Source organism: Chiloscyllium punctatum, chromosome 48, assembly GCF_047496795.1.
Source record: "Chiloscyllium punctatum isolate Juve2018m chromosome 48, sChiPun1.3, whole genome shotgun sequence".
NCBI classification, from domain to species: Eukaryota; Metazoa; Chordata; class Chondrichthyes; order Orectolobiformes; family Hemiscylliidae; genus Chiloscyllium; species Chiloscyllium punctatum.
The window spans coordinates 40,082,805-40,098,330 of NC_092786.1; the positions used below are offsets into that span (position 1 = coordinate 40,082,805).

At 42.1% G+C, this 15,526-nt stretch overlaps 1 protein-coding gene across 1 annotated transcript in view; it reads left to right on the top strand.

The window, feature by feature from the left end:
- Positions 1–15,526, top strand: part of lipca (lipase, hepatic a) — a 96,861-nt gene that overhangs the window by 59,240 nt on the left and 22,095 nt on the right. Inside the window, exons 2-3 of the mRNA XM_072565018.1 lie at positions 3,537–3,712; positions 4,979–5,158. Coding sequence (XP_072421119.1) covers positions 3,537–3,712; positions 4,979–5,158 — 356 coding nt within the window. The remainder of the gene's footprint in view (positions 1–3,536; positions 3,713–4,978; positions 5,159–15,526) is intronic.

Sequence of the window (15,526 nt, forward strand, 5' to 3'; positions counted from 1 at the left end):
AGTAAGAAGCCTTCAGATCTCTGGAAGGGGAATGGCATCTCTCTCACACACACACAGTCTCGCTCCCTGGTCCCTGAACTGTTTCTCTATCATTCTTTTCTCTTCATACCTAAGACCAATGTTCTTTTGTTTGTCTATATCTATGTATATATAAAGGTAGGGTGGGGTTAGGAGGAGGCTAGAGTTCTAGCTAGTAGAGTTATACGTCAGCAGTTCATGATGGTTTATCTGTGGTTAAAGTTCATAAACTAAACAGTTTTGTTATGTACCGAAACCTGGTCCACATTTTCTGTTAACCTGAATCTATCAAACAGGTGGGTGGGGCCAATGTATTCTTTCTAATATAGAGTCATATATCATGGAAACAGACCCTTGAGTCCAACTAGTCCACGCCAAACTTAATCCCAAACTGAACTAGTCCTACCTTGTCTCTTCCTGACCCATTTCTCTTCAAACCTTTCCTATTCATGTATTTATCTAAGTGTCTTTTAAACGTTGTAACTGTGCCCGCATGCACCACTTCCTCTGGAGGGTTCATTACACATGCAAACCACCCTGTCTAAAAAAAAAGCCTGTCAGTATACTTTGATAATGTTTTTACTGTCTGCAACAACCCCAAGAATGAGATTTTGGAGAAGTTTTGTAGCTCAGGTTGTGGATCAGGTTGTAAGTTTGCTCACTGAGCTGGTAGTGGGTTTGTTCTCAGATGTTTCATCACCATGCTAGGTAACATGCAAGATAACGTTCATCAGCGAGCCTCGGTGAAGCATTGATGTTCTGTCCTCTTTGCTAGTTCTGTGTCTTGGTTTGTTGTGGTAGGTTTTGTAACCATTCTGTTCTGCTGTTCTCCCCACGTGTGGTGTGTTGAGAGGTGGTTTGTATTTGACATATCATGGTAATAACTATTTCCTGAGACATTAGTGTAGAAAGTACAGTTGCTGGCAGGTGGTACTCAATCGGATGGTGTTGGTTTCCCATTTTCAGGCTAATTTGAGCGTATTTTGCCTGTAGGTGTTTTGAGATTTTGGAAAAGATTTATAGCTCGGGTTGTGGATCAGGTTGTAAGTTTGTTCGCTGAGCTGGTGGATTTGTTCTCAAATGTTAAATCACAATGCTAGGTAACATCATCAGTGAACCTCTGGTGAAGCATTGGTTATCTGTCCCCCTTCCTATTTGTGTGTCTTGATTTGTTGTGACACCAAGTCAAACCAAGACACATAAATAGCAAGCAGGACAGAACACCAATGCTGCACCAGAGGCTCACTGATGATGTTACCGAGCATGGTGACAAAACGTCTGAGAACAGATCCACCAGCTCAGCAAGCAAACTTACAGCCTAACTCCAAGAATATTAGGACTTGATTTCTAGCACACTATCCCATTGAGGAATAACAACGGTTGGAGCTCTTGTCTGAGACATATTGAAACTGAGACAACGAGAATTTGTTTGTGGGATTAGTAAGTAATACAGGTAAGGAAAACGCCAGGTTCTTTCTGACAAATAAAAAATAGCCTCGCAAATTGCAAAGAATTTCCTGCAGGTGGCAAAATTGTCCTTGCTAGTCTTAAGTGAACTTCCAAAACCCGGACTGATCAAATTGCCAGGTAACCTGGATCTAGCATTACCTGATAGATCCAGGAAAGAAGAAACAATTTGAGGAACAAAGTGACTAGCACAGCAGTTGGGTTTAGTAGAAAATCAGGGGCAGACCAGGATTCTAGGAATTGACTCACCTGAGTCTGGTAATATTCTGTTATGGTTAGAGCAGCTTGAGCTTGAGGAGAAAATGAAGAAATTAAAATGGCAGGAATGGTAAAGTAAGGGAGATGGAATTAAAAAGACAGGAAAGGGAAATTAGAAAACTAGAATGAAAAACTAAAGGGAACAGTAACACCAATTTACCCCAGTCAGCTGAAACAATTACCCTTAGTATTAACACCGGGATGTTACAGCAGTGATAAAATGTGGACTACTGATTTTTGAATCTCATCATCTGATTTTAATACCTGGGACGTTCATGACTGAAGTCGTTTTAACAAGGAAAATACACTGACTTAAAATGGCCACGGCAAATAGCTGACCACACAGGTTAGCCGAGCTTTCATGACAATAATATCACAGAATCAAAATTGTTTGACCTGAAATTAACTTTTATCAAAAGACATTGAAATAACCTACCCAGTCAGGTGTGGAAAAATTTCTTATCTCCTATTTTGATTTGTACCTTTCTGAGAAGTTTCATATATTGAAGATGAAAGACCTCAGTATAATTAGAAAGCTTGGAAATAATAAACTCCTTCAAAACCAGCTTATATTTCAGGGAATTGCTTTTGGCAGAGTAGGAGAAAAAACTTTATAGCCAGCAGAAGGTGCAGGAAGTGCTCTGTTGGCCTTTCAAAAAAGACAAAGTGTCTAGTGCCAGTATAACACTGAGAACATAAAAGGATAATCATAATATTCAGAACTGCTGATGAACAAAGCCACCAGTTAAACAATTGATATCTCAGGTTAAAATCTTGAACCTCAAGGACATCCTGAGGATTGTAAACTGTATGTTTTACTTATCTTCCGTTTGGACGCTATCTTTTTATCTTTGTATCCAGGCCTGATGTTTGATGCTGCATTTTTGTAGTTTTACCTGCATTAGTAGATAATAAAATTGGCCTTTTTTCACTCAAGAGAAAGCTCTAATTGGGCCCTTCCAGATACAATAGACATTGGGTAACTACATGTTTATTAGAAATGTATAACGTGATGCTAAAGATAATATAAAATTTTGTTGTCACCATCCAAAGACATTGTACAGAGGAGAGCTAACTCCTCCATTTAGCTAGTTTGAACAGCTACAGTGGCTCAAATCCAATTGTTCAAAGATTGGAGCTATCCAAAAACAATCATTTTTGTAATGTTCCATATATTAATATTGATTGCAATGTTTAGCTCAAGATCTAGTTACTAGCTTAAAGCGTCATGCTTTGAGTAACCCAATCACCCCGAGTTGTAATATTGCTGAATTTGGGATATTGTAACCTACATTATTCCAGAGTTGAAAGGCATGATTTATGAAGAGAGATTGAGCAATTTAGGCCTGTACTCACTTGGGTTTAAAAGAATGAGAGGAGATCTAATCGAGGTATATTAGATGCTAAAGGAGGTTGACAAAGTAGACATGGAGAAGGTGTTTCCCTCTGTGGGACAATCTATAATGAAAAGTCATAGCTTTAAGGATAAGGGATGACAGATTTAAAACAGATGAAGATGAATTACTTCTCAAAGGATTGTGTATCTGTGGAATGCATTACCTCAGCATGCAATGGGTGGTTGGACAGTGAATGAATTTGAGGAGGAGAGGGACAGAATTTTAATTTGTAATGTGTTAAAGGGTTATGGGGAGCAGCCTGGAGGTAGAGTTGAGATGAGATCAGCCATGAACATTACACCTAGCAGGCCTGACTGGTTTAATTACCTACGCCTGCTCCAAGCTCTTCTGCGAGATGAATCTACAATGACCCTGGTGTTGTTTCATTCATAACAGAAAGAACCTTCGTTGACAGAAGAACAACACACGCAGCACCTATCAAATTTTGCTTCTTCAAGGGGCATTTGTTTAACAAGGAGACCTGCTGCTTCACCTCTCGTCAGGCTATGATGTTGGAAAGCTGCAGCTTAAACACTTCCCACCCTTTAGTGATGATTATTCATGGATGGACGGTACTCCTGCTTCTTTTATACATAGCTATGGAATAAAGTTTCTTGATGTTTAGTAATAAGTTTGTCTATGGGCTGTATGAGTCACAGATCAAAGAAGATTGCTTGGTAGCTCTGAGGTGAAAGCGCAAATTGAAATAAACAGAATTCAGCACAAATTTGGATTAAACTAAAAGCTTAACTCAGAAAGAGCAGGCCCTAGAACGCACAAGGATCTGAAGTCTTCACACCAGAAGTGGTCACCAATTTATGTTCTGACCACTAAATAAACATTAACCTATCATTTAAATATTGCTGGAAAAAAGACACATTTTGCCATTTCATTTTACACTTCTCAAGACAATTTACAAGAAATACTGAACTACCCTAAACAGAAAATTTATCTTATATATCATGCAACCTCACATAAGGGCCAAAGAATTTTGGTCCTGAAAACTACTCAGTCCATGTTACACTATCCTGGAACAGTAACATATCTCAAAGGTTTTAGCAATTGGGAAGCTAGTTATTCTGTGCCACTATTAGGCCGTAGCAATGTGAGTATGGTCTGACATTAACAGGATGCTGCAATCAAAGTGCTCTGTCTGTCACAGACACAAAATATGGTATATGAATTTCAGTGCCATTATGATGCCAGGCATGTAGGCCATATGTCCCAAAGACGAGCAGATTGTATCAAACAGCAAGTCCCTTTGGCTGTTGGCAATCCCAGGCAAGGTACTGACCATACCTAACCAACCCTTGCTGTCAAAGCCCAAAATACAGTGTCCAATTTTAGTTAACATTCTGAGATTGGACAGCATTTGCTAAATAAACCTGAGTATGTGAATAATTACCCTACCAGTTTAGGATTGTTAGTCGGGCTCATAATGTGGTGTATTTGCATAGATGGGATTAACAAATATTACTAAACAGAGTCCTGTTACTTGCAGACATTAAAGGATATGATGCATGGGAACAGAATCACCTCCAGGTTTTTCTTCAAGTCATACACCATCCTGAGTATTCTTGGGTCAATATTCCTAACAGCACTGAGGGCATATCTATGCCCCAAAGAGTGCAGCTGCTCAGGAAGGAAGCTCAGCTCCACTTTCTCAAGGGCAATTAAAAATAGGGAATAAAGGTTGGTCCAGCCAGCAACACCCATGAACAAATTTTAAAAAATCCGCAAACAACAAAGATAAGTTAAGGTTTTGAGCATGTGATATAATTAATACACCAATTTATGAAGGAAGTTACACATTTTTCTTTATGTTCTAAATCTTGCAGGTTGACGGAATGTATGAAAATTGGATCTGGAAGATGGCGGCTGCACTGAAAGCCAGACTAAAGGACATTAATGTGATTGTGGTTGATTGGTTGACACTAGCACATCAACATTATCCAGTAGCAGTAAAGAACACACGGATTGTTGGTCATGCGATTGCAGATTTATTGGACTGGTTGGAGGTAAATCGTCAAAACTAAGGTCTTCTAGTAGATTTTGCCACTGAGGTATTAATTTAAGGAAATACATAACAGCATTTTTGCATGGTTGATCCACTTGCGAGAAACAGAACAAATGGATAGATATTTAATTATTAACAACATCAAAGGATTTGAGGATGGTGTAGAAATATAGTGCTGAGATAGATAATCAGCCATGATCTAGAATGGCCCACTCTTGCTCCTGTGTCCTATTTTCCTACATTCAATACATTAAATATTGTCCAACTAAAGACAAACAAAAAGCAGCCACCAATTCCCAGAATGACTTAGATTTTCACAGGCTGGAGAAGGAAAGATTCTCAGTGATATATGCTCAGGCTCAGTCAGGTTACTGAATCCATTTACTGGTTATTGTGAACTTTTTCAATTTCATGTTCCTTATCAGTTCAAAGGCACCAATTTCACCCTGACTGTCACCAATATCAGCAAGGGCTCTTAAACAATCAATGAAGGATTAAGGGGAATATTGACTTGCAATGTTAATGAACCTACAGGCCAAGGGGTTTCTAGTGAGATTCAAATATCGAGTCAATACAAATTATTTAAATATATTCACTAATGCAGAGACTAATGAATTGATAAAACAGGCTGATTTATGAGATTTGAAAAATCTCACATACCTTTAAAGAGAAGTGAACATTTTCTAATGCTCTTGAATTGTTTGTCTGCCTTGTCCTTCTCAACGATCCTCCTTCTCCCAGCCTTCTGAAAAGCCTTTCAATTAATTTCATCTTTCATGCATTTCCTTTAATATTATATTATTATTTTGTGTAAACCCTTTTTCCAATTTCTTTTTGAACCTTATGCTTTGTTTTATTTTATTCCTTTTCTGACTGTGAAGTGTAACCTCAGCTTTTCCTTACTGTCTTTGGTCCTTTCCATCCTAGTTTTTTTTTATTCCTATCACTCCATTTCTCTATATTTTCTACATTGTACAAGAGACTGTAACTTTGTTGTTTCCTTGGCTGTTGCTATTGGCTAGACCAGAACCGCTCCCCTCCACCCCCCCCAAAATATTTTAAAACAGTAACCCAGACCCTAACCTATCTTATTTTAAAGGTAGATGTGAAGTGTGTGATCCAGATATGATGCAACTGATCAAACTACTCAACGTTAAGCAAAATGCAATTTATTTAAACATTATAGTTAAAATACAAAGAGAGGTAGGAGGAATTTAGAATAACTTAACTATTGGAAAATCTGACCTAATAACAGATAGAGAACCTATTACTAATTAACTGTTTTACAAACACTCCCATTGGCAAAAAGGTAAATTCAGACCCAGCTTTTTACAGGCAGTTCTCCAATCCAGGAAGAAACAACATCAAGAGAGATTTCAGAGAACGTAGCAGCTAGGAATCCTTTTACTGAAGCTCCAACCCTTCTGGGACCCAAACAGCTTCTGACCATTAACAGCTAAAAATACTAGAAAGCCTAATTTGAGAGAACTGGCCAGTCCTCTTCCATTGAGACAACTGTTCTTTAAAAAAAAGCCCAAAGGCCTCCTCTAATTGTTTACTTAGTTCATCGCCCGTAGTCGCTTCGACACCTCGGCCTTTACAATCTCTCTTCCAAAAAAACCCAGGACAAAACAACCTTTTTTTAATGTGACAGCATTGTCATACTGTAAAGTGCTTTGGGATGTCCTCACATTAGGACCATTTCTGATGGCATTGTCCAGTGAGAGAAGCGATAGACCTCATCTTAGCCTGATGCAGGCCTCTCCCATTGTGAAGTGAATTGTGGACAAATGTATACAGCAAGAGAAAAGCCAAAATAAAATATATGAACAAATATAAAGAACCAAACCACAGCAATTGATCTGACAGAGGATTTGACAGGCTGAATGCTTAAAACAGGTTTCTTTTTGAGATTAGAATTAGGAAACACAAGTTAAAACAAATTTTCTTGCAGTTAAGATGGGGTTGAGCAGAAATGTCTACTCTCAGAGGGTCATGAGTCTGTGGAACATTTCTCCCCACCCCCAAGTGTGATGGAGGCAGAGTCATTGAATATTTATAAGGTAGTCAAGGGGTCATGGGTTTGCAGTGAGTTAAAGCTACCACATCAGATCAACCATGGTCTTATCGAAAATCAGAGCAGAATCAAGGATGGAATTAATTCCCAAATTAATGTAAACACATGCCTACTTGAACCTTTGTTAAGGGACATTCTCCTAGTATTGATAAATTTCCTTTGTGAAGGATCAGGTAGGAAAACAAATTTCAATGTAGCTGGGCAGTGGGAACAAATCTTTAAAATACCTTAAAAGGACCTCTGCCTTTCTTTCATGACTTGGTTTAAAGTTGTAAGTTATATCATTCCCTTTTTGTTTCAATATTCCAGGACGTCTCGGGAGGAGGGGAAACGGGAGACAGGAAAAGTTATGGCTGTCAGAGCTATTTCTATATTGAGGAATTTTTCAGTGTTGGAGCTGGTTTTCTCACATTCTTGGAGCAGTAATTACTGTTTTAGAAGCTGCTGAATTGTTTTGGAACTTTGGAAAAAAGAGAGCAAAACAATGGTATTTTAAAAAAGGAGATATAGCACTTTGAAAAAAGGAGAAAGAGAGAGAAAACAGGGATCATGTGGGAAGTACAAAAAATGGAGCAGGAAATCTGCACAGCTGTCTAACGCGGCAGTGAACCCTCACAGCTGAATGCCTCTGCTATTTAGTTTCAAATATCTCTCAACATTGGAGTTCGTTCTAAGAAAAATAAAGAAACACTAAAATTCACAGCTGACCTTGGAGAAACCTGTATGGGGGAGCAGCTCTTTTATATATATATATATATATATAAAACCTTACTGTTTTGTTTTATAAATTGCCAATAGTGATTAGAATGTTTTTTATTAGATGTTTTATTGAGATCGGTCTCTTAATTAAACCTTAAAAATATAAAGCATAGGTTTGAAGTGATCTTGGAGCAGTGTTTCTACAGCAGTAAGATTGCTATTCTCTGGGTCTGTAGATTGTTAAGATGCAAAGATGGCGTTTATTAGAGTGACGTGCTCTTCCTGTCGAATGTGGGAGAGTTTCCATGTTACTGATGATTATGTCTGCAGGAAGTGTGTTTGGTTGTGAATCCTATTGGATCACATGGATTGGCTGGAGCAGCAGTCAGAGGCAATGAGGAATTTACAGGAGCTAGGGGGTGTGATGGATAGCAATGATAGGAAGGTAGAAAATCTGCAAATGCAGTCAGGTGGGTACCTCCAGGAAAAGTTGGAGAGGTAGGCAGGTAGTGAAGCAGTCTCCCATAACTATCCCCATTTCAGACAGGTATGCTGTTTTGCAAAATGTAGGGGGTGATGGACTCTGGGGGGAATGTAGCACTGACAGCCAGGTTTCTGGTACACAGACTGACTCTAATGAAATGAGGGGTACATCAAGCTCCAAGCCATCAATTGTGATAGGGGGATCTCTGGTCAGCGACATAGACAGATGTTTCTGCAGCTGACAACGAGACATCAGAATGGCATGTTGCTCCCTGGTTCCAGGATCAAGGATATTGCGGAGAGGGTGCAGAATATTCTCAAAGGGAAAACCGACCAGCAGGGGGTCATTGTACACACTGAAACTAATGACATAACAAGAGAAAAAGATGTGGTTCTGAGGAGTGAATAAAGGAAATTAGACTGGAATTTAAAAAGGAGATCTTCAAGGGTAGTAATATCTTGATTACTCCTGGTGCCACTTCCCTGAATGCATTCCTAGAAATATAGCCCCAACGTACAGCCCTAATATTATCCCTAATCAAAAACACCACATCCCCTTCTCTCTTGCATCCCCTTTCTATCCTTCCTATCGAATCTATAACCTGGAACATTGAGCTGACAATCCTGTCCATCCCTCAGCCACACCTCTGTAATTGCTATTATATCCCAGTCCCATGTTTCCAACCATGCCCTAGTGCAAGTAGGAATAGGAGGATAGAACGGATGACTGTGTGGCTACAGGGGAGAAAGATTCACATTGTTGGATCATTGAACTATCTTCTAGGGTAAAAGTAAGAATATCCTTCTGCATAAGAAGGACAAATTGCACCTGAATTGGAAGGGGACTGTTGGGGAGATTTGCTAGAGCTGTTCAGGAGGATTTAGATCAGTAAGGGGTGGCAGTGAAGACCCAGGGACATAGTAAGGAAAAAGATCAGTCTGAGACTGGTGCAGTTGGAAAAAGAACTGAGTCAATCAGTCAAGGCAGGCTGTACAGGTCATTGGTTAGGCCACTATTGGAACACTGCATGCAATTCTGGTCTCCCTGCTAGATGAAAGATGGTGTGAAACCTGAAAGGGTTCAGAAAAGATCTACAAGGATGTTGCCAGGCTTAGAGGGCTTGAGCTATAGGGAGAGGCTGAGTAGACTGGGGTTGTTTCCCTGCAGCATCACAGGCTGAGGGGTGGCCTTGTAAAGGTTTATAAAATCATGAGGGATATGGATAAGTTGAATAGCAACGGTCTTTTGCCTGGGGTAGTGGAGTCCAAAACTAGACAGCATAAGTTTAACGAGGTAAAAACAATGACTGCAGATGCTGGAAACCAGATTCTGGATTAGTGGTGCTGGAAGAGCACAGCAGTTCAGGCAGCATCCAAGTAGCTTTGAAATCGACATTTCGGGCAAAAGCCCTTCATCAGGAATAAAGGCAGTGAGCCTGAAGCGTGAAGAGATAAGCTAGAGGAAGGTGGGGGTGGGGAGAAAGTAGCATAGAGTACAATGGGTGAGTGGGGGAGGGGATGAAGGTGATAGGTCAGGGAGGAGAGTGTAGAGTGGATAGGGGGAAAAGAAGATAGGCAGGTAGGACAAGTCCGGACAAGTCATGGGGACAGTGCTGAGCTGGAAGTTTAAAACTAGGGTGAGGTGGGGGAAGGGGAAATGAGGAAACTGTTGAAGTCCACATTGATGCCCTGGGGTTGAAGTGTTCCGAGGCGGAAGATGAGGCGTTCTTCCTCCAGGCGTCTGGTGGTGAGGGAGCAGCGGTGAAGGAGGCCCAGGACCTCCATGTCCTCGGCAGAGTGGGAGGGGGAGTTGAAATGTTGGGCCACGGGGCGGTGTGGTTGATTGGTGCGGGTGTCCCGGAGATGTTCCCTAAAGCGCTCTGCTAGGAGGCGCCCAGTCTCCCCAATGTAGAGGAGACCGCATCGGGAGCAACGGATACAATAAATGATATTAGTGGATGTGCAAGTAAAACTTTGATGGATGTGGAAGGCTCCTTTAGGGCCTTGGATAGAGGTGAGGGAGGAGGTGTGGGCACAGGTTTTACAGTTCCTGCGGTGGCAGGGGAAAGTGCCAGAATGAGAGGGTGGGTCGTGGGGGGGTGTGGACCTGACCAGGTAGTCACGGAGGGAACGGTCTTTGCGGAAGGCGGAAAGGGGTGGGGAGGGAAATATATCCCTGGTGGTGGGGTCTGTTTGGAGATGGCGGAAATGTCGGCGGATGATTTGGTTTATGCGAAGGTTGGTAGGGTGGAAGGTGAGCACCAGGGGCGTTCTGTCCTTGTTACGGTTGGAGGGGTGGGGTCTGAGGGCGGAGGTGCGGGACGTAGACGAGATGCATTGGAGGGCATCTTTAACCACGTGGGAAGGGAAATTGCGGTCTCTAAAGAAGGAAGCCATCTGGTGTGTTCTATGGTGGAACTGGGAGCAGATCCGGCAGAGGCGGAGGAATTGGGAATATGGGATGGCATTTTTGCAAGAGGTAGGGTGGGAAGAGGTGTAATCCAGGTAGCTGTGGGAGTTGGTGGGTTTGTAAAAAATGTCAGTGTCAAGTCGGTCATCATTAATGGAGATGGAGAGGTCCAGGAAGGGGAGGGAGGTGTCAGAGATGGTCCAAGTAAATTTAAGGTCAGGGTGGAATGTGTTGGTGAAGTTGATGAATTGCTCAACCTCCTCGCGGGAGCATGAGGTGGCGCCAATGCAGTCATCAATGTAGTGGAGGAAGAGGTGGGGAGTGGTGCCGGTGTAATTACGGAAGATCAACTGCTCTACGTAGCCAACAAAGAGACAGGCATAGCTGGGAGTCATACGTGTGCCCATGGCTACCCCTTTAGTCTGGAGGAAGTGGGAGGATTCAAAGGAGAAATTGTTAAGGGTGAGGACCAGTTTGGCCAAACGAATGAGAGTGTCGGTGGAAGGGTACTGTTGGGGACGAATGGAGAGGAAAAAACGGAGGGCTTAGAGGCCCTGGTCATGGCGGATGGAGATGTAGAGGGATTGGATATCCATGGTGAAGATGAGGCGTTGGGGGCCAGGGAAACGGAAGTCTTGGAGGAGGTGGAGGGCGTGGGTGGTGTCTCGAACATATGTGGGGGGTTCCTGGACTAGGGGGGACAGGACAGTGTCGAGGTAGGTAGAGATGAGTTCAGTGGGGCAGGAGCATGCTGAGACAATGGGTCGGCCAGGGTGGTCAGGCTTGTGGATCTTGGGAAGGAGGTAGTACCGGGCAGTGCGGGGTTCCCGGACTATGAGGTTGGAAGCTGTGGGTGGGAGATCTCCTGAGGTGATGAGGTTCTGTATGGTCTGGGAGATGAGGTAAATGGGGAAAGATTTAAAAGGGACCTAAGGGACAGTTTTTTTCACACAGAGGGTGGTGCGTGTATGAAATGAGCTGCCAGAGGAAGTGGGGGAGGCTGGTACAATTACAGCATTTAAAAGGCATCTGGATGGGTATATGAATAGGATGGGTTTTGAGGGATATGGGCTAAATGGTGGCAAATGGGACTAGATTTATCCAGGATACCTGGTCAGCATGGTTGAGTTAGATCAAAGAGTCTGTTTGCACCCTATTCAGCTCTATGATTATGAGCTATGGGTCAGAGACCAGAAAGATAACTTGCCTGGTTTCCAACACTGTCACATTGCACCAGTTTCTCTGAAGTACACCACAATAGAACCCAACCAAGATAGAAACCACTGACCGATTGATCAGGCTAAAATTAGAGCACAGCAGTGAAGATCCATATGTGTTAGAAAGCCATGTTCCACATTCCATGCGTCATGTCTTGAGGTTCCATTATGATATATCCAATATCACCTGAATTGACAGAGTAAACCCTTTGCTTTTCTAGAATTGGAATTAGAATTAGATTTTATTGTCACGTAAAAAGTACACATGTACAGTGAAAAGTCTACAATGTGGCCTTTCCCAGTACCACCTTAGGTACAAAGGTTCCTAGGGACAAAATCTTGCACACAAAGTAGGAAAATAAACAAACAAAGTTAAAAGTTAAACTGTACAAGTTATCTTAGTGTAAAGTTGAAAAATAAAGAAATTAAGTTGAAAGTTCAACAAAGTTTCTAGCCATGCTAAGCTGATACTCCCTACAAGGGTTTGATGTCCTCCACTTGGGCCTGCTCTCCTGGAGACCTGGGGCTGCCTGCTGTCATCGCTGCCATAGCTGCTGGGTAACCTGGTCACCACATCTTGGGGCTGGTCTCCTTGTTCTGGCGTGATCTCCCATGTGCTGAGTTGACCCCCTTCTGCGCTGATCTCCGCTGTGTTGCATAAACTCACTCTCCACAGAACGTAAGTAGATTAAAGTAAGAAAACAGTGAAGGAAGAAAAAAAGTAAAAGCAAACGGAGCAGATGAGCTCTGGACAAGAGTCCTCGGGCTGTGCTGCTACTCTGCTGCCATCTTGAATGCTGCATTATATGTTATGTGCATATAAAGCTACAACTTTGTTTTAGTCATTTAAATGCCACAACTTAAATTCCAGAGACAAATGCCACCTTCTGTACAAGACCATGACATGTTATCCAGCATTATATCCGTTAGATTCTTGAAAAGCAAGAGCAAAAAGTGGTTAGGAAGGACATGGAGTAATTGGATCGTCTATGGTCTTACTGAATGTTGGAGCAGACTTGAGGGGCCAATTCCTGTGTTTGAATGTATGTTCAAATGTTGGAGAGAGGTTTTCCTTTAACCACATTCTCCAAAATGGCTCGGGATATAGTACACAGGCTTTTATTTTAGGACAATATACAGAAACCCTGTAAATCATGATGGAAGGAAATGTAAAACTGTAATTAGAGAGTTTGCACATCACAGACATTTTAATAAAAATAGTTAAGTCACAAAACTGAAAACAGTTATAAGATAAATGGTTAAATATTACGATGCTGTGCGTTAGCCTTTTCTAACTTAAAATGTATGATTTTAAGTATCTTAATGTATTCCGTCATTTCTGAAGTCAATACATGCGAACAATCAAAAGTCTGCAGGTGCTGGGAATTTACCCATTATGTGTCCAGCCTATTTTGAATTTAATTACCTTTAATAGGACTAAATATCTGCATAGAACAGGTAGGCAAAAGTGAGGTCTGCAAATGCTGGAAATCACAGTCTAGATTAGAGTGGTGCTGGAAAAGCACAGCAGTTCAGGCAGCATCTGAGGAGCAGGAAAATCGACGTTTTGGGCAAAAGCCCTTCATCAGGAATAGAGGCAGGGAGCCTCCAGGGTGGAGAGATAAATGGGAGGGGGGTGGGGCTGGGGAGAAGGTAGCAAAGAGTACAATAGGTGAATGGGGGTGGGGATGGAGGTGACAGGTCAGAGAGGAGGGTGGGGTAAGGTAGCAAAGAGTACCCTGGGGGGGTGGGGTTGGGGATGAAGGTGATAGGTCAGAGAGGAGAGTGGAGGTGGATAGGTGGGAAGGAAGATTGGCAGGTAGGACAGATCATGAGGATGGTGCTGACTTGGAAGGTTGGAGCTGGGGTAAAATGGAGGGAGAGGAAATGAGGAAACTGGTGAAGTCTAGTTGGAGTTGAAGTGTTCCAAGGCGGAAGATGAGGCGTTCTTCCTCCACGCATCGTGTGGTGAGGGAGTGCCGGTGGAGGAGGCCCAGGACCTTGGCAGAGTGGGAGGGGGAGTTGAAATGTTGGGCACAGGGCGGTGGGGTTGATTGGTGCGGGTGTCCCGGAGATGTTCCCTAAAGCGCTCTGTGAGAAGGCGTCCAGTCTCCCCAATGTAGAGGAGACTGCATCGAGAGCAACAGATACAATAAAAGGCATTGGTGAATGTGCAGGTGAAACTTTGATAGCATCTGTTTTGCTTCTCTACCCCAAGACACATTTCTACCTACTAAACCTTGCAATACGTTCTTACTATAAATAGTCATAGAGATGTACAGCACGGAAACTGACCCTTCGGTCCAACTCGTTCATACCGCCCAGATATTCTAACTTAACCTAGTCCAATTTGCCAGCACCTGGCCGATATCCCTCAAAAACCTTCCTATTCATATACCCATCCAGATGCCTTTTAAATGCTGTAATCCACCACTCCCTCTGGAAGCTCATTTCATACACGTACCACCCTCTGCGTGAAAATATTGCCCCTTAGGTCCCTTTAATATGTTTCCCTTCTCACCCTGAACCTATGCCCTCTAGTTCTGTACTCACCCACCCCAGGGAAAAGGCTCATACCCCTCATGATTTTGTAAACCTCTATAAGGTCATCCCTCAGCCTCTGACACTCCAGGGAAAACAGCCCAGCCTCTCCGTATAATTTAAATCCTCCAAATCTAGCAACATCTTTGTAAATCTTCTCTGAACCCTTTCAAGTTTCACAACATTCTTCCGATAGGAAGGAGACCAGAATTGCACACAATATTCTGAACCAATGTCCTGTACAGCCACAACATGACCTCCCAACTCCTGTACTCAATATTCTGACCAATAAAGGAAAGCATACCAAGAACCTTCTTCACTATCCTATCTATGTGTGACTCCACTTTCAAGGAGTTATGAACCTGCACTCCAAGGTCTCTTCGTTCAACCCCACTCCCTAGGACCTTATCATTAAGTGTATAAGTCCTGCTAAGAATTGCTATCCCAAAATGCAGCACCTCACATTTAACTAAATTAAACTCCATCTGCCAATCCTCAGTCCACTGCCCCATTCCGATCAAGATCTGTTGTAATCTGAGGTAACCTTCTTATCATTCATCAATTTCATGGACAACTGTATTCAGAAACTACTGTGATTGTACATTTAATGTCAATAAATGCCCAGAGTTGGGATAAAACAATAGAACTACAAATATTGCACTGACATTTTCAATACTTTTGTTAAATTGTTCTGTTTCGCTGGAGAAAGTGGTGACCCTGTCATACCAATCTAAGATAGATGGTTGTGCCACCTTCTGGTATATCCTGGAACTATTACCAACTTAATGAAGTTATCTCCCCAAATCATTCTCATTTTTTTCTATCATTCAGAATTCTTGTCCTGTATCACTAAATACAAAAAAAATGATTCCAGTATAACATGTTTCTTGCTTAATGAGCAATTTTCGAATACAGTCAATCAAAAGACAAATAAAATAGCCA